At 39.8% G+C, this 22,648-nt stretch overlaps 4 protein-coding genes across 5 annotated transcripts; 1 reads left to right on the forward strand and 3 right to left on the reverse strand.

Annotated features, from left to right (window-relative positions):
- The first annotated feature begins 841 nt into the window (after positions 1-841).
- Positions 842-15,047, forward strand: LOC107812683 (serine/threonine-protein kinase STY46-like). Of its 2 annotated transcripts, none has more exons than XM_075246955.1 (5): positions 842-1,127; positions 1,656-1,955; positions 2,639-3,149; positions 14,157-14,299; positions 14,387-15,047. In XM_075246955.1, the coding sequence occupies exons 1-5, from the start codon at positions 879-881 to the stop codon at positions 14,564-14,566; spliced, it is 1,383 nt and encodes a 460-aa protein (XP_075103056.1). In that variant the 5' UTR covers positions 842-878; the 3' UTR covers positions 14,567-15,047. The 2 variants fall into 2 exon arrangements, with proteins under 2 accessions (XP_075103056.1, XP_016493321.2); XM_016637835.2 differs by having other exon boundaries at positions 1,650-1,955; positions 14,387-15,045.
- Positions 15,048-17,911: 2,864 nt separating this feature from the next.
- Positions 17,912-18,611, reverse strand: LOC107812684 (uncharacterized). The gene is made up of 2 exons (XM_016637836.1): positions 18,461-18,611; positions 17,912-18,111 (listed from the first exon to the last, which is right to left on the reverse strand). Exons 1-2 carry the CDS (start codon positions 18,609-18,611, stop codon positions 17,912-17,914), a joined length of 351 nt encoding a protein of 116 aa, XP_016493322.1.
- A 199-nt stretch (positions 18,612-18,810) lies between these two features.
- LOC142177317 (uncharacterized) lies at positions 18,811-20,023 on the reverse strand. Its single transcript, XM_075245792.1, has 2 exons — positions 19,713-20,023; positions 18,811-19,492 (listed from the first exon to the last, which is right to left on the reverse strand). Exons 1-2 carry the CDS (start codon positions 20,021-20,023, stop codon positions 18,811-18,813), a joined length of 993 nt encoding a protein of 330 aa, XP_075101893.1.
- LOC107812682 (uncharacterized) lies at positions 19,986-21,941 on the reverse strand. The gene is made up of 2 exons (XM_016637834.2): positions 20,735-21,941; positions 19,986-20,413 (listed from the first exon to the last, which is right to left on the reverse strand). Exons 1-2 carry the CDS (start codon positions 21,726-21,728, stop codon positions 20,406-20,408), a joined length of 1,002 nt encoding a protein of 333 aa, XP_016493320.1. The 5' UTR covers positions 21,729-21,941; the 3' UTR covers positions 19,986-20,405.
- Between the last annotated feature and the right edge of the window lie 707 nt (positions 21,942-22,648).

Consider the following 22,648-nt stretch of genomic DNA (forward strand, 5'->3'; position numbering starts at 1 on the left):
ATTTTTAAAGTTTTACCCCCAAGTTTCACCTCTCTGCTCACACTTCATGTTGTGGTGTCAATATCTATATTCTTCCACTGTTGCATGACAAAAATTAAATATAGAATGTTATCATACGACGGAGGTGTATTCTACTCATTCAATTTCATTAAACATTACAAAATGATTCATTTTCATAGAACTAAATGTCAGTAAATTAGATACAGTTTCACAAATGATAAGATGGCCAAAATTGATCAACAGAATATAATTCAATTAGTTTTGCTGCATTTTGTCTCTAGTCTTATTTTTTCGAGGAAGCCTCCAGAATATAGTTGTTTTTCTATAGGTTTCATCTAACATTCTGTTCATATATGAAAATCCTCGAGAATATCGTACAAGGGAAAATTACTACCAAGGTACATACGAATAAGTCCGTAGAAAGATCAAAAAAATTATAAGCTTTAAATCGGTTATTAATGTAAAAAGAATAAAAAATTTAAAGCATTTGCTATCACTATAACATCCTCACTTTCGCTGCTTTACCATCGGTGACAAACTCATTTCGGATATGCCTATGTAAAATTATTCCTTTTAAATAGTTCGTCACAAAATTAATAATAGCTGACTCGTAGTATGATAAATACTGCATGTAGCTTTAGAATGAATTCTAATATTGATTTTTTAATCTTTTTTAAAACCAAATTTTCATATTTACAAACTTAATATATAGTATAAGTTACTATGAAAATATGGGCTCATCACAAGGTCCGCCCTCATTCTGTCTTCATCCTCCATTAAATTTATTGGCTCATTTAACTAATTAAGACTGCTTTATATTTCAGGCAACTAGACTAAATAACCTGAAATACTTAAGAAAAACATTGTATTATATTCGCATGTTATCCAATATGAACAGTAGTATTTCCGACAAGACTCAGAAAAAGAGAGGCAACGGCAGCCCATGTAGTCCGATGGTAGCCAAGAGTTCGCCCGCCACTCAGAGCTCCGCCACAAGTGGTGGTGCTCTGGTCAAGTCGAACGTGGGCGGATGGTGTAAAGGCCTAGGTGACTGTTTAATTTTGGGGCCTAAAGTTTCACGCAATAATAAACTTGCACAAGCACCACCATATCATCACCTTCCGCAGGTATTATGGATAAATTTAAGTTATATATACTAACAGTATAAAACGTTTTTGGACCATATATAGCAATATATGGTACAATGTACGTGCATGAGTTAGTTCTTCTTCAACTATTATCCTGTAAAGTGAAACATGATTTCGATTTATGGACTAGTACTGCAATTTCAGCTTTAATTTACCAAAGATGTGAACATGCAAGTTGTCAGAAATAATCAGCTAAACCAAAACGAAATTGAGAAAGCCTTACACAATTAAGTACGCGGCTTTTATGCCACTATTTGGTTACCAAAATTATTATTAGTGCGGGGGCGAATATAGCCTTTTGGCTACGGGTTAAACTAAATCATAACTTTCGACTCGGAATATGAATTGATATATAAAAACCTACTAAAATTTTATTAAATATTAGATTTGAACTCATAATTTATCAATACAATGAGTTGTAATGCTAAAAATCTTAAAAGCTGAAACCAGTAATTTTAATCCTGAATTTGGCTCTGCTAATGAGTGAACGGTTTATACTAGAAAAAGACTGAAGAAACCGAAAAGGAATTACAGAAGCAGAAAGAAATGAAGACCATGTACAAGATGAGACTTGAAAGGACACAAAATTATTTGAGGTATTGTCTTCAGGTGGCACAAGACAATGGCTTTCTTGATTTAATCATCAAAAACAACAAAGAAAAACAACAAGAATGCACTACTCCTCCCTCGGCAATTATCAAAGCCACTGCCAGTCCCCAAACACCACCCCAACAGCAACCCCACTCTGATATCACAGATCTCATTCAACAAGCAAAGTTTAATGGCTGGTATATTGAACCCCATGAGGTACATTACTTTTTTATCTTTTTCCTATTTTCTCTTTAAGGATCTTTTTAATAGAAAAAAATGCTTTTCAAGAATATGTTTTCCATGAAAAGTCATTTTTTTGTGTGTTTGGTACGAGGGAAAGTTTTTTTTCATGGAAAATATTTTTTATTAGGAAGACGAAAATGTCTTCCCTCACTAATGGGCTGAAGGCATTTTCCTTACAACTATCTTAATTTTTGTCATCATATTAATTACTTGTTTCAACTAAAACTTAGGTATTATTATTATTATTAATCTCTAGTACTAAATAGTATCATCAAAATACTTTTCAGTTTTCTTTTATTTTTATCTTAGTCATTAATAAATATTTTTTATAAAAAACATTTTCACTCACCAACAAAATTTTCATGAAAATAATTTTCCTGGAAAATGACTTTGATCATACCAAACACGCCCTAAGAGTGGAAGCTTGTTTACGCTTCTATTTTGTTTTTCCAATACATATAGATATGGGGAAAAGCCTAGTGCACTAAAATTTTGCTATAGTAGTAAGTCTTAACGGGATATCTTGTATGCAGTCTTAACTTGCATTTGAAAGAGGTTGTTTATATGTCTTGAGCCTCCTGGCGTCGTGAAATACATATTTATTTTTCTTGCAATCACCATTTCAAGCGACGGTATTAATAGTTCATTGGAAACAGATTGAACTGCAAGAAGTATTGGCTCAAGGAAGCACAGCACATATATACAGAGGAAGATGGAGAGGATTTGAAGTTGCAGTGAAATGCGTATTCCCTGAGTTCTTCCTCTGCAATGAAAATGGAGTCAGCTTCTTTGCCCAAGAGGTCGAGACATTATCGAGGCAGCGACACCGTTTTGTGCTGCAGCTGATGGGGGCATGTCTTGATCCACCAGACCATGGTTGGATAGTAACTGAGTTATTAGACATTACCCTTAAAGATTGGCTACATGGTCCTGGAAAAAGAAGAAAACAAAGAGCTATTCCACTTCCCCTTTTTAAAGAGAGACTTAATAAAGCAATAGAAATTGCTCAAGCCATGCAATATCTTCATGAGCATAAACCAATGGTGATTCATCGCGATCTAAAACCAAGCAACATTTTCTTGGATGATTCTTTGCATGTTAGGATTGCAGATTTTGGTCATGCTAGATTCTTGAACGATGAAGAGAAGGCTTTAACAGGAGAGACAGGTATTTAACAGCCTTAATCAAAAGAATATTTGTCTAAACTAGTCTTTGTTTTTCTTTTAATTAACATTTCACTTCTGGGAGCAGTAAGGGTAGATTTGTAAATTAAGTACTCCTAAATTATATCTTGTTATGTAAAACTTGAAACAAATTTAGTTGGCAAAAATGACTAAAGATGGATTTTGACCCATGCAGTTAGTCCCTCCGCTTATTGAGGCCGTTCCCGCGGATGAGGTCGGTGAGCGGACAATGTCGTTCATGATACAATTCTAGTGAGTAGGCCAAGGTCGAGGTCGTGGAGACGGGGCTACGTGGCCTTCTGAGGTCCGCGTATTTTGAATTTCTTGAATTACCCGATAAGTTTGTTGGAGCCATCTGATCCAAGAGAAGCAGTGACGTCATGACATCATGCGTCATAATGACGCCGTTTCCCGACGCATTGCATCGATTTAGGTGTGACCCTTGATTGGCTCTGTCGTTTCGATCTCCGTGCTAATCATGACCCGCCGTTTCGATTTTGGTGCTTCTTAAACCTTATAAATAGGGGAAGGCTTGTTGATTTTGAAACTTTTTCCAAACCCTTCCTTCTCTTTAAGCAATTGCAAAATCCTCTCTGTTTCAGCGACTTACATCATTCCTCATTCCCTCTTACTTGTTATTCTCCTTCTTTACAGTGAATCATGTCTAACGTACCTTCTCAGGCTAGCGAGGGGAGTCGCGTTGCTCCCTTGGCAATGGTGTTCCCCTCCCATGAGGAGAATGTTCCTGCCACCGTTGAGGATGGAACCTTCTCGTCGGTGGAGGAGATAATCCCACGCAACCCTGATTCCAGATCCTATTTCACCAAATCACCAAATGATGAACTTGGAGCCTTTCAGTCAGTGATGACGGTGAAGGAATTGGCGGAGCTTAAGGCTAAATTCGGATTTCCCAATCACATCGAGTTGATCCCGGCTAGGTGGGATACTGTACAGGTCCACCGTCCTGGGTATTGCACCCTCTACGCCTACCCATTCCAAGTCGGCTATTATGTCCTCCTCCTTCCGCCTACGGTGTCGTCATTACGGCATTTGCCCTGCTCAGCTCGTGCTGTAGGTTTACAAAGCCATAAAGATGCTCACCAAGTTTGTTGAGCTGGCCAGGGTCGAATTTACACTGCGACATTTAATCTATTTGTTCGTTCCTAGATTTTATAGGGGGCAATGCCGAACCATCGCCACCGAGGGGGCAAATGCCTGGTGGTGAAGATGGACGACAATGTCAGTCGTCAATCATGGTTCAACTTCATTTATGTCAGGACCGAGGACGTGGTGACCAATTTATTTTATGCCAGTCGTCCTGAATTTTGACTTCTCGCCTTCTTCTTTTGCAGCCAAAACCTCGCCTCCTCTTTTGAACGCTCATATTTTCGACTGGGTCGAGCGGCTCCTCCCTCACATCGTAGGGATTCGTGAATGGCCAAGTTTTTCCTTCGCTGATTTTTCCTTTTCGTATTTTTTTCTTAGCTTCGGCCAGGGGGTCTACGAGGAGGCTGAGATCTCTCGCGCCCTCATTCCGGGAGAGTTAGTTTCTGCCCTTGTCTCGACCGCGGCTGATCATACCTTTGTTCTAGTTCCCTCTGTTGCTGCGTCCGAATTTGTTCCCTCTTCGGCCGTGGAGACTTCGGCTTCTCCTCTATATTCTCTCATCGACGAGGACGACGAAACTTTGCCTAGTGATGGAGATATCTTGCCTCGAAAAAGAAGGTCCGTGGAGGTTAGTAACGGAGTCACCCGGGCCTTGATGCGACGGAAGGTAATTATTCGTTACGTAAGACGGCGACCATTCTTGTGGGGGATGATATTGAACCGAGTTCTGAGGTTCTAAGGTCGGTGGGGCCCGATGTGGATATGTCTCTTCCTTCTGCGGTGATGGAGACTGAAGGGACGACTGTTGATGTCCTTGACACTTCACGGCGAGAGGAGGCATCGACCTCTCAAACAGCTGCAGATACCCCCTTGCCACCCAATGAGAGGGGCAAAGGCATCACTGAGGAGGGCGGTGAATCAGGTTCTGACGTTGATGCGGACGACCTGAGGATGATGGAGGAAGGGCTTACCCAGCTCGAGATAAGGTTGGAGGGGTCTACAAGGACTATCGCGATCCCCATGGATCGTGATCTGTTGAAGAATACCAAGGGCGTAGTCCCTGCCCTCGACCCTCTCTATTCCGAGATAGAGGGTAAGACCCTTAAAGAAATAAATAATGGTGCTTTGTCGAGGAGCATTGCTGGCCTTGCTCTTAGGGTGAGTGTTTGTGCTTCGACCTCTTCTCTTTTTTTTTTATATATTTTTAGGACATCTTTGGTTTTGACTTCTTTCTTCTATTTCCTTTTTATGATTGCAGACGGTGATTTTGGAGATCGAGAGCGCCCGGAGGGAGAAGAAGAGTAACGAGATCTTTGTGAAATTCAAAAACAAGTATTCTGAGTACTATGGGAAAGTATCGAGATCTCCGCAGGAGATTTTGCGAAAGCGGCGATATGCAGGCTCTTAGAAATGCGTTGAAGAAGAAAGATGATGAGTTAGTGAAGGCTATCGAGAAATATAGCGTCCTCTAGGGGACGTTAAGGAGTAAGGAAGAGGAGTTTGAGGTCATCAGGGGAGTGGAGGCCCAATGCAATGACCTTCAAGCTCAAGTGGTTTAGTTGTGGGGGCAGTTGGAAGATTGTCGACTTCAACTGGAGGCCCTCAATATTGAGATCGCCGAGAAGCAAAAGTAGCTTGAAAAGGCGGAGTCCTCTCATTTGTATGCTCGGAGAAAGACAGAGATGCTCGAGTTGGTGAATAGGACTCTCCGAGCCGAGCGAGAGAACGATTAATCAACGGCGAGAGCTAAGGAAGATTGACTCGAGGAGGGGATCAGAGAGCTGGAGAGAGATAACTCCGTTCTTCATGATCGAGTGGTCGCTTTGGAGTCCGAGAAGGTCCAATTACTCGTATAGTCGTCCTCTTCCCGTACTTCATATTTTCCCAATATTCCTCGGGAGTTTTATGAGGAATGGCTTCATGTCGAGGCCTAATTAGATGTCTTTCGAGATTTGCATGCGGCGGGATCCATTTCTAAGGCTACCCTCGAAGATGTTCGTGTTAAGGCTCGTGAAGCTCGAGTCGCTTGTGGGTATGATACCGCTACGCCTGAGGCTGATGAGGAGGAAGGGGCGAGGGTGTAGACCAGCTTGAGGAGAACGCCTGGTACGATACCACTTATCCTGAGGGCGAAGGTGATGACGAGGGGGATCGAGATGGCGAGGGTATTGGTGGTCAGAGTGGCGACGCCATTGAGGACCAAGTTGGCGAGGGCACTGAAGGTCGTGATGGAGGCAACCAGTAGTTTTCTTTTGACTTTTTTGTGTATTTTTGTCGGCGTCTTCACGAGCCTTTGTAAACATTTTAAGTATTAAATATCAAAGTTGTTCCTTGCACTTATTCTCTTCCTGTGGTTGGTTTTCTAAAGTTGTATGATTTTCTCTTCTATTGTTTGCCCGTTTCTCTTTTTTCCTTCTTTTTGTTGTTGTCTTTTAGCTGGTCGTGGCCTTGGAGCCGAATATTTATAGGTCGTGTATGTTGCTTTATTGAGATGTGGCCGGAGGCCGATAGGTGTTTGTTCGAGCGAGGTCGAACATAACCTTTCATAAAATCGTGGCCGATGGCCGATAGGTGTTTGTTCGAGCTTAGTCGAACATAGCCTTTCGTTAGATCGCGGTCGAGGGCCTGTAAGTGTTTGTTCGATCGGGGTCGAACATAACCTTTCGTTAAATCACGGTCGAGGGTTGGTAGGTGTTTGTTCGCGCTTAGTCAAACATAACCTTTCGTTAAATCGTGGCCGAGGGCCGGTAGGTGTTTGTTCGGGCAGGGTCGAACATAACCTTTCGTTAAATCGCGACCGAGGGCCGGTAGGTATTTGTTCTTGCTTAGTCGAATATAACCTTTCGTTAAATCGTGGCCGAGGTCCGAGAGGTGTTTGTTCAAGCGGGGTAAAATATAACCTTAATACGAAAAAGGTGTTATGATAAACGTAAGTTTTTTATTGCTTTGACATTGTTGCTTTTGTTACATACTTGGAGAAAATTATAAATTTTGGGTGTTGGCTGGTATTTCAGTCCCAGTTCCAGTCTACCTAGTCCCTTCATTGTTTGACTTGGAGAGTATAGAGAAGTCGAGCAATGAAATAGTAACAATGGTCCTACCCTCGCGTACTTCGACTCAAAGTGTTCCCTTCGCCGCCTCGTTAAAAACCTCCTTGAGAAAATCCAAATGGGAGAAAACTCAAGTAAAGGAAAAAAAGTGCGACTTATGGGACTTTTTTTCTCTCAGAAGTTGAAGTATTTGAGGTGGCTGACATTCTAGTTGTTTGGTAGTTGCTTTCCTTCCATTGTCCCTAGTTGGAATGAACCTTTGTTCGCTTTGGCTGTGATTTTGTACGGACCATCCCAGTTTGTTCTCAGGTTGCCTTCCCGGGGTCTTTGCTCATTTGAGTTTTGGCTTTCAGTATGTAGTCCCCGACTTTAAGCGGCCGGACATTTGCTTTCTTGTTATAATAGTGTTTTGCTTTCTTTTGGGCGACCATTTCCATATCTCTTCGTTCGTTGATTTCGTCGAGTTCCTACCTTTTGCTCTAATCGTTACTCGTGCCGCTTTCGTGGGAGTACCTTAAGCTGGGTTATTCAACCTCGACCAGTATTACTGCCTCGGTCCCATAGACCAAAGAGTTGGACGTCTCTCCCGTGCTCATCTTTAGAGTTGTTCGGTAGGACCATAATACTTTTGGTAGAATTTTCGGTCACAGTCCATTGGCGTCTTCGAACATTTTCTTCATAATGTTTAGTATGGACATATTGGAGGATTCTGCTTGCACCGTTACCTATTGGGTGATATGGGGTTGAGAGTATACCCTTGATACGCCATTTCTTGAAGAATTCAGCAGTTTTCTTTCCTGTGAACTGGGGTCTGTTGTCACAGTTGATTTCCTTGGGTAGGCCGAATCGGCAGATGATGTTTCTCCATATAAAGTTGATTAACTTTTTTTTCCTATTTAGGCGAATGCTCCTGGTTCCAACCATTTAGAGAAATAGTCATTTAAAACTAAAAGGAATCGTACATTACCTCGCCCTACTGGGAGTGGGCCCACGATCTCCATCCCCTATTTGATGAACGGCCAAGGGGAGGTGACTGAGTGGGGGAGTTCTCCTACTTGGTGAATCATTGGGGCGTACTTTTGGCACTGTTACGCATTTTTTTACGAAGTCTACGACGTCCTTTTTCATGGTGGGCCAATAGTATCCTGCCCGTGTAAGGCATATGACTAGCGCTTGATTGCCGGAGTGAGCACCGCAATAGCCTTCATGAACTTCTTCGAGGATGCGTTAGGTTTGGTTCGGGCCCAAACATTTCACCAGAGGGCCGCCGTAAGTCCTCTTGTATAGATCGATATGAAGGAGACTGTAGTTGTCCGCCTGCATCCTTAATTTCTTGGATTCTTTTATGTCGCCTAGGAGTGTGTCGTTCTGCAAATATGTGATAATATGATTGCGACAGTCCCAAGTTAAGTTTATGGTTTTTATCTCAATTTTGTCTAGTGGTGAGTTTAGGAGATGGACTACACTCTTATCTTCGGTTGGGATGCTTTTGGTAGTTGCGACCAATTTGGCGAGGCCATTTGCTTCAGCATTCTGAGCTCGTGGGATCTGATCGAGATGGCATTCGTCAAACTTAGGCAATAGCTTATAGATATCAGTTTGGTATTTTTGCAACCTTTGTTCCTTGATTTGGAATGTCCCTATGACTTGGTTGATTACGAGCTAGGAATCACAGCGAAGTTTCAACCGTTTTTCCCTATACTTGAGTTCTAGCCTGAACCCTGCAATTACGTCCTCATACTCGGCCTCATTGTTAGTCATATCCGGGCAGCTTATGAACTGTAGAATTACTTCACCGGTAGGGACCTTGAGTATGAATCTCAGTCCAGACCCTGACGCGTTGGATACGACATCGGTGTATAGGACCCAAAGGTCTTGTAATTGGAGGGAAGCTTGGACGAGTTCCTTTTCGACTTCAGGAATTATTTTTGCACTGAAGTCGGGAGCACTTGTGACTTTATCGTCGTCCGCGGATGGTACGTGATATTGTGCTCACTTAGCTCGATGTCCCATTTGGCCAACCTCCCCGATAGCTCAGGTTTATGAAAAATGCTCCTAAGGGGAAATGTCATGACGACCGAGATGGGATGGCATTGGAAATAGGGTCAAAGCTTTCGTGAAACTACGACCAAGGCCAAAGCCAATTTTTTGAGGTACGGGTACCTCGTCTCGGCGTCGACGAGTGTTTTCCTATTGTTATAGATGGGAGATTGCGTACCTTTATTTTTGCGGATCAAGATTGTGTTTACCGCTACCTCGTAGACGGCTAGACGAAGAGTTACTCCCCAGTTCGGGTTTTGAAAGCAGGGGCAGTGATGATAGGTATGCCTTCTGTTCTCGTAGAGCCTGGACGCACTCGGGAGTCCATTCGAGGTTGTTTTCCTTCTTGAGTATGCCAAACAATTTGTGGCATCTATCCGACGACCGCGAGATGAACCTTGATAGGGCGGCGATTCAATCAGTCAACCTTTGGAATTGCGTTTTGGTGGTTAAAAGTTTGGGTATCCCCTTGATAGCTTTGATTTGCTCTGGGTTGACCTCGATCCCTCGCTGCGACACTAGAAAACCCAAGAACTTTCCTGAGGCTACGCCAAATGCGCATTTCTCCGGGTTCAACTTCATTCTATACCGTCTAAGTATGTCGAAAGTTTCATTCAAATGATCGTTGTGATCCTCTGCCCTTTCGGACTTGACCAACATGTCATCTATATATACCTCCATGGTCTTATCGAGCTGGTCTTTGAACATCTTTATTACCAATCTTTGATAAGTAGCAGTTGCGTTCTTCAGTCCAAACGGCATGACCCTATAGCAATACATTCCTTGATGGGTGATGAACATGGTATTCTCCTGATCTTCTTCCTCCATAATAATTTGGTTATAGCCTGAGTAAGCATCCAAGAAACTCAATAGTTTATGCCCGACTATTGCGTTGATGAGTTGGTCGATATGGGGTAATGGGAACGAATCCTTCAGACATGTTTTGTTCAACTCTGTGAAATCCACGCACATTTGCCATTTCACATTTTTCTTTTTGACCATCACTACGTTGGCGATCCACTTGGGGTACTTCGACTTCCTAATAGAGTCGTTCTCTAACAGTTTTTTCACCTCCTCGCGAACTGCATCATCGATGGGGGAGTTGAATTTACGCCTGACATGTACTACTGCGAGTGGAATGGGTCGACGTTTAATTTGTGTATGGAGATTTCCTTTGGGATGCCCGGCATATCTGCATGGCTGAAAGCAAACAAATCTGCATTAGCTATTAAGAATTGACCAAATTTACCTGGTTCCCGGAGTTTGCAGCCGATATAGGACTTCTTGCTATGGTCGTTAAGGTCCAATTGAATGGGGTCGAGGTCTTCTATGGTCGAACCTGCAGCCTCGATCATGTCAGGATCCATGATGACGTCCCCGATCTCTTCTTTCTTCGACCTCGACCCTGTTGATTGCTATGCCTCTATTTCTTTGTCTTTTTTCTGTTGGGTGGCCATGCTGTCCAAGGCAATGTGGTAGCATTCCCGGGATGTGCGTTATTCCCCGCGTATGCTAAATATTTCCCATAGTGTTGGGAATTTAATTACTTGGTATAGGCTGGAGGGGATGGCTCTTATGGGATGTATCCATGGTCGTCCCACTATGACGTTGTACGCAGTAACCTGGTCCATGATATGGAATGTCGTCTTCAGAGTCACGCCGTCAGCTAAGACGACGAGTGTAATTTCCCCGGATGTCAACTTAACTGCATTATTAAAACTGGTTAGCGCGATGCAGTGCGACACTATCTTATCCTAAAGTCTCATTTGGGTAAGGACTCGGAGATGTATAATGCATGCGCCACTTCCAATGTCCACCATGATGCATTTGACATTGGTATCTAAAATGCGTAAAGTAACGAGGGCATCACTATGAGAAAAGTCAAACCGTCGGCATCCGACTCGTCGTACTGTTCACGGGTGATAGACTGCTTGATCTTGTGAGTGGTGGTGAACTTCACGTTGTTGATAGAGGTGTCATCATTGCCGCCGATGATCATGTTGATAGTACAAGCTGGCGACAATAGCTTTGGCGGGCGTTGATGTTCGCGTCCTCTAGCGAAGTTGGTTCTCTCTTTGTCGCTTAACAACTCCTTGAGATGCCCTTGCCATAACATGTTTACGACTTCTTGTCTGAGGGCGATGCAATCTTCTATTTTGTGCCCACCTTCTTGTTGAAACTCACAAAGGGCATCGGATTTTCTGGTGTTCGGGCCTAATCTCATCTTAGGCAGAAACTTCACCTTTGTTCCAAGTTTCTCAAGAGCGTAGACTATTTTTGTAGGTGACACGACAAAATTGTGAGCAAAAAATAAGGGGGCATACCTCTTTCGTTCTGATGAGTCCATGTCCTTGGCCTGGATGGGCCTTTTTCATAGCGAGGAAAAGGTGCGGTGGCCGCCTTGACATATGGTTGGTGTCGTTCCCTGTTAGGTCATGGAATTAGGTGATCTCTTCTGGTGTTGTCTCTTCGTTCTTTTCTGAATTTGGCTTGTACCAAGGTTAGCCGGTGAGTTGGTCCGTTGAGGTCGTCCTCATCTGCTCGAACCTTAGCAAAATAAGCATTTTGGATTTCGTCCCAAGTGGTTGGAGGATACTTCATCAATCAGCTCAACAGTTTTCTATTTGCTCTTGAACCATCTCTACTCAGCCCGCTCTAGAAAGCTGTGACCGCCATCCCTTCGGATACGTTCGGCACAGTCATCCTTACTCTGTTGAACCAGGCAAGGAAGTCCCTCAGTTCCTCTCCCAAGGACTGCTTAATAACGAATATGTTGTTTACTCTTGCTTCGGCCTTCTTGGCTCCGGCATGGACGATTACAAACTTATCGGCCATTTCTTCGAAAATTTCTATGGAGCGGGCTGGTAGCTGTGAATACCATGTTAATGCCCCTCCCTTAAGGGTTTTTCCAAACTTCTTCAGCAAAATAGAGGACACTTGTTCCTTGGCGAAGTCGTTTCCTTTCACAGAGGTGACTTAGTAAGTCATATGATCATCAGGATCGGTCGTTCCGTCGTATATCCTGAGGTATGGCGGCATTTTGAAGGTCTTTGGGTTGGTATACGGGGCTGCGTCGTTGTTGTAGGGATACTCTACGAACCTGTTGGCGTCCCTTTTTGGCAGTAACTTAGGAGTGCCTGGTATCTTGTCAACTCATTCTTGGTGTTCATTCATTTGATCTCGGAGTTCCTTGATTTCATTCTCCATTTCTTCCATCCTCTTTAGAATGGCAGCGAAGGCGCTGGCACCTGTACTATCAGTAATATTATGAGTTATCCTTGTCCTTGGAGAGAGGGGTCGGTTTCACTTCTCGTCTGTTTGTTGTATCATGCAAGCCCTTACGGTTTTTGCAGTCATGCCTAGAGCGGGTTTGTTGAAGACGCTCGCTAGTGTGTCGGTCAGCCATGCTTCGAGGAGTTTTTTCACCGCTAGGGGCGTCCCTTCTTCTGCAGACGTAGAGGCCACTTTTTTGCTGGGTTTTGTCATGCTGCAGTGTGGGGGAGGCAACCTCTCTCGCCTAGGGGATGCGTTGGGCGTCGTATCCTCGCCTATTGTTTCACAACTTTCATTGATGACATTTATGAGGTTCGTTGGGAAGTCATTTGTTATTTTTGTCATTTCCCTTTGGTTACCTGCCCTGTAGGTTTTTGTATGCTCAAAGAAAGGAGATCTTGGGGTTTTTTGACATTAGTGACTTGCGTTAATTGTAGATCTAGAGGAAACTAAAAATTTAACTAAGAAATTCCCTCAGACGACGCCAAATTGTTTGACCAAAAAATATAGATCTTGGTTCAACTAATTAAATTTTTATAAATAAGGGTTAATCTTAGTTAACAATAATATCCCAAAGACGAAGTTCTCAAAAGTGCAATAAATACTACGTAGGTATATTTGGACAACGACGGTAGCATACAATCAATATTCCAAAAATCAAAGGCAATAATGTAGCATTCAATATCAATGAATAATAATAAGTGACATTTAAGTAAATAGAATGAATGAGTCACCCAAGAAAATAATGGAATCGGTGAATGTTCTTTTTGACAATGATGAGTGATGGACAATCCTTTGAATATCTGAGTTACTCTCGTATTTAATAGAAAAGTGTAGACAAGAATCTTAGTAAAAATGTGATGTTTGTATGCTTGCAATGAAATTCGATTCTCTCTCTAAAGTCAAAGTGTATTTTTACAAATGAATATCGCATGTCCTCTATCATTGTGTCTCTTTCTATTTATAGGTAACATGTTCCTAAAAACCCTAACAGTACACGTGCAGAGTATATCCACTAGAATATTTCCTTTTGTGTCATATCTTAAAACTAGCCGTTATAACTCTGTCAAGGGTGCTCGACCTCGACCTCGATGACAACTCCTCGACTTCAGTCTTGCTGACTCTTCGACCGCGGTCTTCGCTGATAATTAGATTACTTCGACACGTGGCATCCCAGGAATACCATTTCGACTAAAAATAGATTTTGACCCATACATTTATTACTAAAAATAATTTGACAATGATAAAGTTGAAGGGGAGCCTTGGAGCACTAATAGTAAAGTTGTCTCTGTGTGACCTATAGGTCACGGATTCAAATGTTTGCATTAGGGTAGGTTACCGGCATCATATTCCCGGATTCTGCATGAACGGGGATATCTCGTGCACTGGGCTACTTTTTTTAGTAATTTGACAATGGTTTATTAATTTCCTCTTAATAAAATAGTCATTACATATACTACTCGTTGTGTACTTGGTTTAATGAGTCTTGATTAATAAACGTCAAACTATTGACATATCAGGAACATATGTATACATGGCCCCGGAAGTGATTCGATCAGAACCTTATGATGAAAAGTCGGATGTCTATAGTTTTGGGATTATTCTCAATGAGCTTGTCACTGGAGAATACCCATACATTCAAACTGATTTTGGTCCTTCTAAGGTACGTATGTGACACCTTCTCATATATATTAGTACCTTAATTCTTAAGTTACATACACTGATTGTGTAAAACATTTCTGTAAAACAGATAGCATTGGAAGTAGCAGAAAAAGGCTTAAGGCCAGAACTCCCAAAGCAAGATGAGAAACTAGAAGAGCTGATACAAATTATACAACTGTCGTGGGATGAAGATGTTGCTGTTCGACCTTCTTTTGGAGCTATAACATCATCTCTCAGAAATATTCAGGAAAAAATGATAGATATATAACTGTCTTCGTGTGACCTACAGGTCACAGGTTCGAGTTGTTGAATCAACCACGAATACTTATATTAAGGTAGGTTGTCTACATTACACGCCTTGGAGTGTGGCCCTTTCCCGAACCATACGTGAATTCGGTCTGCCTAGTGCACCGGACTGCATTTTTTACTGATAAATATATAGTAAGAAGCATTTAGTATTTGATATCTTAGTTCTTCTTTATTGGCTTCCTTTACTTTAGATCTTATGAGAATTGATTTTTATTTACATATTTTTCCAACCACATCCCTCTTTGTTTTATTTAGTTTAACTGTAAATTATCTCTCGTCTCTAATCGAGTTTTCTTATTCACCTTCCCATCCTTTTTCCTCTAATTTGTTCTGCACTGGCTCGTGTAGTTTTGTCATCTCAAGAAAGATCTTATGTAAATCGAGCAAAATTATTGTGTTCATTAATTGAACGTCTTGTTCCCTCAAATTTGAAGATAAAAACTAAAAAGAAAAACAAGAAAGAGAAATGGTGTACAACTTGCTTAATTCCCCAAATAAAAAAATATTATGATTTTAAAAATAATTGAATTAAACAGACCAAATTACTATCATTGTAGTAAAATCTTATGAGTACTTCTAGCTCTTTGTAAAGACAAAAGAAGTAAAATTATAAGAATTAATTGAGAGCTCATTTTATAACTCATATCTCACATAGTGAAGATAAAGGATTTGATTTTCGCTTAACCCTGTCTTTCCTTTTTCCCTACCTCAAGCCACCCCCATAAGATGGATAAAATGAAATGAAATTTAGCGTGAAAATCTTTTTCTACTTTGAGTGATAAGTTTTCACTCTAACCGATTAGAGAGAGATCCAAATTCTGATCTGAGCTTATATATCAACTTGGCCCATCAGTAACGTTGTGAACTATGGGCCGAGTGGATTATCTTAAAGAAGAATTTTCAGAAACCACTATTGTTTAGTATCTATTAACTTCCTATAACTACTATATACATAATTACTTCCTATAGCTACTATTCAGTTGTTACGGTAGTGTATTCGATGTATTCGTGCTGCTATATTCATGAATACAGGAGCAAAAAGCGCCTAAAAATTATGGCAGTCCAACTGTACGCGCATGTATTCACATGTATTCGCGCCATATATTAATGAATACAGTAACGACAATCACCTTAAAAATAGGTCTGTCCAGTTGTCTAATGACGGAAATAATATCAATTAGCGTGCGTGATACACTCCTAATATAACTCAACAAAATTAATTCTAACATGCCCCATAATCAACACAATTAATTAGAATGATTTTTCAGTTGTATATAACTGTTGTATTTAATGTGTTTCAATATTATTATTTTTACTGTTGCATTCATTAGATTTAATGTTTGTATTTACTGTATTCGCTATTTTATATTCAGTATATTCAAATATATTTGTATTAACGGTATTTTAGTTATTTCTAATACATGTTTTTAAAGAATAAAGAATCTAGTGTTTCTCAAACTGAATATACTAAGATAATTGGTAGTGTAATGTTTCTTATGAATTATACTTAGCCTGATATTGCTTATGCTATTAGTAGATTGAGTAGATATACTGACAACCCCAGTAGTGAACACTAGAATGCTCTTCATCGTTTACTAAGGTATTTGCGAGGTACTATGAATTGGTATTTGCATTTTAATAAATTTCATGTTATTTTAGAAGGCTTTTGTGATGCAAACTAGGTTACTGACAATGATGAAGTTAGCTCCACTAGTGGCTATGTGTTTACTTTGGGTGCAGGTGCTATTTCGTGGAAGTCTTCAAAGCAGACTTGTATAGCACGTTCGATCATGAAATATGAATTTACTGCTCTTGAGTTAGCAGGAAAGAAGCTGAGTGGCTGAGAAAGTTATTGGCAGACGTGCATTTTCTTAATGACACTAAATGATCCTATTTTTGCAAATCACTTGCCTCCGTATGACCTAGAATTTTAGGAAAAATAATATGTATTGTCTCTCTTAAAATAATAGCTAAAGAATGTATATTTTTTGTATAAATATATATTTTTGAAAATTATATACACAAACATACAAATTTTATTCACTTTTTCGACTAACGAATGTAAATAGTTTCTCCCGCCAGCTAAAAGTGATCTTTGTCCAAAATTTTACAATTAGATTTAAACAGCAACCCTTTTGAAATATATTACATCTTTAGAAGCTAGAAAATTCAAGTTATAACTTTTTCATTTCCTAAATGATGAAAAAGTTAATTTTAGTTCAAAATTATTTTGTCTCATTTCAGAAGACAATAAAATTCTCTCTTTTAACAGAAAATAGAAATCTCCTTGTGAGTTCACTGATCTTGTTCCTGAATTGTCTCGTATGAGAATTGAAGACTAATTTATAAATTGCTTTTCATGAATAATATTTTACAAGAAAATACCAATATCAACTATTTTGAAGTGTTTATGAGAATTTACAGTATGTGAATCATCCTCAAGCTTCTCCCATGGAGGAAGCAAGCTCGCTCAGTGAAGAGAACACATGGCTGAAGCAGTTGGAGAGAGAATTGAGAGAGAAAATATCTGATCTCATTACTTCTGAATGAATACAATACAATGTATATATACACGTGTATTATCTAATTTAGTTGATCTCTAGATACGACAGCTGTAATCTAGCTGTCACATTATACTTCACTAACTAACTAACTGTACAGTGAATAACTAATCAACTGCATATCCTAATATCCTAATACTCCCCCTCAAGTTGGGGGGTGTAAAATATTAATAACTCCCAGCTTACCAAGCAAAGAACAATGTTGCACCTTGCCCAAACCTTTTGTCAACAAGTCAGCTTGTTGATCTTTAGATGCAATGTAGTGTGTAAAGATTGCCCCTTCTTTGATCTTGTATCTCACGAAGTGACAATTAATTTCTATGTGCTTAGTTCTCTCGTGAAATATAAGATTTGCTGCAATCTGTAGTGCTACTTTACTGTCACAAAACAAGTCTACTGGTTATTTAATTGATACATGTAGTTCTGCAAACAACCTCACTAGCCATGTTACCTCTGTTGTAACTACTGCCAAGCTTCTGTACTCTGCTTCTGCAGAGCTTCTTGATACAATTTGTTATTTTCGACTTCCAAGACACGAGAGATGCTCTAAATTTTACTATGAATCCAGTCACTGACCTCCTGGTATTGGGGCAAGTTGTTCAGTCTGCATCACAAAAGCATGTCAAACTGTCTGCCTGTTTGCTGCTCATAAGAACTCACATTCCTGGTGCCTGCTTTATGTACTCCACCACTCGAACAGCTGCATCCCAATGTGATATCTTTGGTGCTTGCATGAATTAACTTTATGTCTGAACTATATAGCTTATGTCAGATCTTGTTATTGTCAAATACAATAGCCTCCCAATTAATCTTTGGTAAGCTGTTATATCATCTAATGCCTCATCTCCTGTTATTCCTGCATGTGCATCAAATTTCAGAGAAGTGAACTTCTGGTTCAAATCTACTGGTGTTGCAGCTAGTTTGGTACCTCCTAATCCAAGATCTGAGATTAGTTGGAGCGCATACTTTCTTTGATTTAATAGGATTCCTTTGTCTGATCTTACAACTTCTATTCTCAAGAAATATCTTAATTGCCCAAGGTCTTTCACCTTAAACTTCTAATGCAGAACATCCTTTGCTTCTTGTATGAATCTGTTGCTACTTCCTAAAATCAGCAAATCATCTACATAAATCAGAATTGCCACAAAGTTATTTTCACTTCTTTTAGTGAACAATGAATAGTCATGTAAACTCTGTTTGTATCCTGCTTCTAACAAGGCTTCTGTGAGCTTTATGTTCCACCGCCTTGAGACTTGTTTTAGCCCATATAGTGACTTCATAAGCTTGCAAACCTTGGTCTCCCTGTCTTCTAAATCCCTGAGGAAGTTCCATGTATACTTCATCTTCCAAATCTCCTTGTAAGAATGCATTGAATACATCCATCTGATACATAGTCCATCCTTTTGCGGCTTCCAATGCAATGACTGCTCTAATAGTTACCATTTTGGCTACTGGAGAAAAGGTTTCATGGTAGTCCAACCCTTTCTTTTGGCTACTTGAACCTTTCTACATCTTTATTTTCTTTGTATTTGATCTTGTAAACCCATTTTGATCCAATAACAGCCTTCCCTTTAGACAAGTCAATAACCTTCCATGTATGGTTATTTTTCAATGCTTTAATTTCTATCTGCATTGCTTCCATCTACTTCCTGTCCTTTGAGGCTTCCTTGAAATTCTGTGGCTCTGTCAGTGTTGAGATTTTGGCTAAATAGCACCTGTATTTTTGTGTCACATTATCATAACACATGTAGTCAGCTATAGAGTAAAGTGTTGCCCCATTGGTCTTATTGTTGGTTATGTAATCTTGAAGCCACAATGGTGCTTTACTAATTCTTCCTGATTTCCTCAAGGTCTCAGAAGTGTCAACTGTAGTTGTAGGAGTAAGGTCAGCAATTTCTGTATCAAGAGTATGAGGTTGTGGTGTTGCATCTGCAGCAAGGTCTAATTGTGTCTCCCATTCATCTGATCCTGAGTCTAAAGCAGTTAGACTATCTTCAAACTCATCATCATCAAAAGAATTGTTCCCTTCTGAATTACCTGTTGTATCATGGTCAGCCAATGTATTTTGAGTGTGCTCATCTGCAGTATCTGTTGAATTATGAGCAGGATCCAATGGAGTTTGAGTTTGAGCATTTTTATGATCATCATAGTGCCCATCTTCCTCATGATCAGCCAGTCTCCCCCTATCACGAGGTCTTGTAAATGCAGATAGTTGAACACTGAATGGAAAAAAGACATACATGTCCTTCTTGAATGGAAAAATATGTTCTTTGAACACAACATCTCGACTCACAAGGAGATGCTTGGACTCCAAATCCAGCAACCTGTAACCCTTTTGAGTTGTAGAATAGACAAGAAACACATCAACTTTGGCTCTAGATGAAAACTTGTCCTATTTAGGCAAGCTGACTGCATAACACAAGCAGCCAAACATCTTTAAATGTGCCAAGGAAGGTGATCTTCCATACAGAATCTCAAATGGGCATTTCCCATTGAGCACAGTAGTTAGAAGTCTATTGATGACATAGACAACAACCTCTATACATTCTCCCCGAGAATCTGGTGGGAATTCCTGCTTGAAACTTAAGTGCTCTTGTAACATCAAGTATGTGTCTATGTTTACGTTTAACAACTCCATTTTGTTGAGGTATATAAGCACAACTACTTTGATGTATGATTCCATAAGAATCTAACATTTCATTGTACTTAACATTGAGGAATTCAATCCCATTATCACTTCTAATTATCTTTACAATTGCAGAGAACTGTGTTTTAATCATAGAAAGAAATTTCTTTAAGACAACAATCACACCAGTCTTAAATTGCATCAAGAACACCCAAGTATATCTTGACATATCATCAACAGTGGTTAAGAAATACTGCTTCTTATGATAAGTAGGGGTCTTATAAGGTCCCCAAATATCTATATGTAAGAGTTTTAGAGCATGTGAACTCTTAGAAGTACTGCTAGGAAATGGCAACCTACTCTACTTAGCCAGTGGGCATATTGGACAATCAGTGATTGAGCTAACATCTGTTACTGTATTTTGTAAGAAGTTTATATGCTTCACGGTGCTCATTGAAGGGTGTCCAAGTCTTGCATGCTACAACTTTCCATCTGTTTGTTCACTTTGCACAACTGCAGCCATGACTGGTTCCTTTACCACCTTATTGAGAAATTTCTCTACTATGTACATCCCTCATTTATCTCTACCAATACCCATCACCCTGCCACTGTTAAGGTCCTGAAAGATGCAAAAGTCAGAAAAGAAATTGATAGAGCAAGAGAGATCCCTGGTCAGTTTTTGAGACTGAGAGCGAATTGAATTTGAAATCAGGAACAAATAATACATTCTGCACACTCATGTTATCCAGAAATTTTGCAACTCCTATATGAGTAATAGCTGCATTCTTCCCAGTAGGTAAATTAACTTGTTCTCCATTTTGTGGATTAAGCTTCCTCTTTGCGTTTAACAGTTCTAGATTGGCAGTAATATGATGTGAAGCACCTAAGTCATCTATCCACTCACTACATTTTAAATCTTCCATAAATATAGTGATTATACCTGTCTTGTTTCCCTGTGAATCATCAGCTCCTTTGTTCAACATGGTGAGTATCTGATCATACTGATCTTTGGTGAAGAAATATCCATCTCTAGTGTTGTTACCTTCCTTCACACATGATTTGTTGTCTAAATTCACATTACTGATTACATTGTTGGCTGAGTACTTCTTTCTTCCTTTGAAATCTACAGGGTATCCCACCAATTTATAATAATTCTCCTTCAGGTGCCCTTTCATATTGCAGTATTCACACTGCATAAAAGGTTTCTTTCCTTTATAGGGCCGCCCTCGACTTGCTTGCATTGCCAAAGGATTAGACTTCTCAGAACCAGCAGAATTAGACCTTTGGGTTTCATCCTCAACAATCATTGCATAGGCTTGATTTAGGGTTGGTTCAACGGTTTTCATGAGAATTTGTCTCCTTGCCTGATCATAAGAGTCATTAAGTCTACTCAAAAACTGAAGTAACTTTTGCGTCTGAAAATGCTCTATGTTTTCCTTCGATTTTGTACAACCACATCCTCGTGAAGGAACCATGGCATCGTACTCTGCCCACAATTCCTTCAGCTTTGTGAAGTATGTTGAAACCGAATCTGTACCTTGAGTTATTGTAGTAATTTCCCTATGTAATTGAAAAATTCTAACTCGATTCACCTTATTGAACCTTTCTCGCAAATCCTCCCAGACTAGGTGCGCATTTGATGTATAGACAATACCACTATGAAGGTCCGGTGACACATTGTTCATGATCCAGGAAAGTGCAATAGCATTGCATGTTTCCCAATTTTCATGGAGCTCAATCTCAAACGAGTCTTTTTTGCATGTGCCTAATACGAACCTTAACTTTCTCTTAGCTTGTAAAGTTATTCGCATCGATCTACGCCAAATTCCATAATTCTTTGATCCGGTGAGTTTGATAGGAATCAGAATAGAACCTGGTGTGTCTGAAGGATGTACAAACAAAGGATGAGAGTGATCGATTTTTTCTGCCGCCATTGTTGAGTTTCAGAAATTGAGCTTCGAAGATGACGATATCTGAATCTATTCAAAAAATGAGTTGAATTTGCGGAAATGTCTCTATTGCTCTAATACCATGAGAATTTACCGTATGTGAGTCATCCTCAAGCTTCTCTCATGGAAGAAGCAAGCTCTCTCAGTGAAGGGAACACATGGCTGAAGCAGTTGGAGAGAGAATTGAGAGAAAATATCTGATCTCATTACTTCTGAATGAATACAATACAATGTATATATACACGTGTATTTATCTAATTTAGCTGATCTCTACATATGACAATTGTAATCTAGGTGTCACATTACACTTCACTAACTAACTAACTAACTAACTGCGCAGTGAATAATTAATTAAATGCATATCCTAATATCCTAACAGTTTGGTTGACAGGCGGGTATACTCACCACTATATTACAACAACATTAAGATAAAATCATGCGCTGAAATATTTCAAAACTTAAATACAATCAAGTGACTGTGATTTATCGAGAAATTTATCATGGCATACCTTACAAAGCATGACGAGTGAGCTTGTTATCGGAGAATGAATGGTTTAGTAATTTAAAAAAAGACTTAATCATGGAATCAATTATCAATGTGACAATGCGTTAGTGGTCCATATATGCCAACTTATCCTTCGGAAAAAAAGAAAATATATTATAATAATTATCATAATAAATAATGCCAACTGACGAGAAAACTTTTGGGCTGTCATTGTTCCTATTCCCTAATGATTGCTCCTACATATAGCCTACGATTAGAAAAGATCACATAATGGAGTGGGAAACTACTTTAATGCTAGCTAAGTATTGTTTTACTTATTTATGATCTTAGAATAGTTTAATTTACGTTCTAATTACGCGAAACTTGTTTATGTGATTTATAAATTAAGAAATTTATTGTA

Source organism: Nicotiana tabacum, chromosome 23 (assembly GCF_000715075.1).
Source record: "Nicotiana tabacum cultivar K326 chromosome 23, ASM71507v2, whole genome shotgun sequence".
Taxonomy (NCBI): domain Eukaryota; kingdom Viridiplantae; phylum Streptophyta; class Magnoliopsida; order Solanales; family Solanaceae; genus Nicotiana; species Nicotiana tabacum.

Coding starts and splice junctions, on each gene's coding strand:
- LOC107812683 (XM_016637835.2), top strand. CDS start 879: ATGTTATCCAATATGAACAGTAGTATTTCCGACAAGACTCAGAAAAAG. Junction 1,128..1,649: donor CATATCATCACCTTCCGCAG/GTATTATGGATA, acceptor GGTTTATACTAG/AAAAAGACTGAAGAAACCGA. Junction 1,956..2,638: donor GGTATATTGAACCCCATGAG/GTACATTACTTT, acceptor CATTGGAAACAG/ATTGAACTGCAAGAAGTATT.
- LOC107812684 (XM_016637836.1), bottom strand. CDS start 18,611: ATGGTAACTATTAGAGCAGTCATTGCATTGGAAGCCGCAAAAGGATGG. Junction 18,112..18,460: donor TAGAAGACAGGGAGACCAAG/GTTTGCAAGCTT, acceptor AACTAATCTCAG/ATCTTGGATTAGGAGGTACC.
- LOC142177317 (XM_075245792.1), bottom strand. CDS start 20,023: ATGTCAAGATATACTTGGGTGTTCTTGATGCAATTTAAGACTGGTGTG. Junction 19,493..19,712: donor ACCAGATTCTCGGGGAGAAT/GTATAGAGGTTG, acceptor AAAGGGTTACAG/GTTGCTGGATTTGGAGTCCA.
- LOC107812682 (XM_016637834.2), bottom strand. CDS start 21,728: ATGGCGGCAGAAAAAATCGATCACTCTCATCCTTTGTTTGTACATCCT.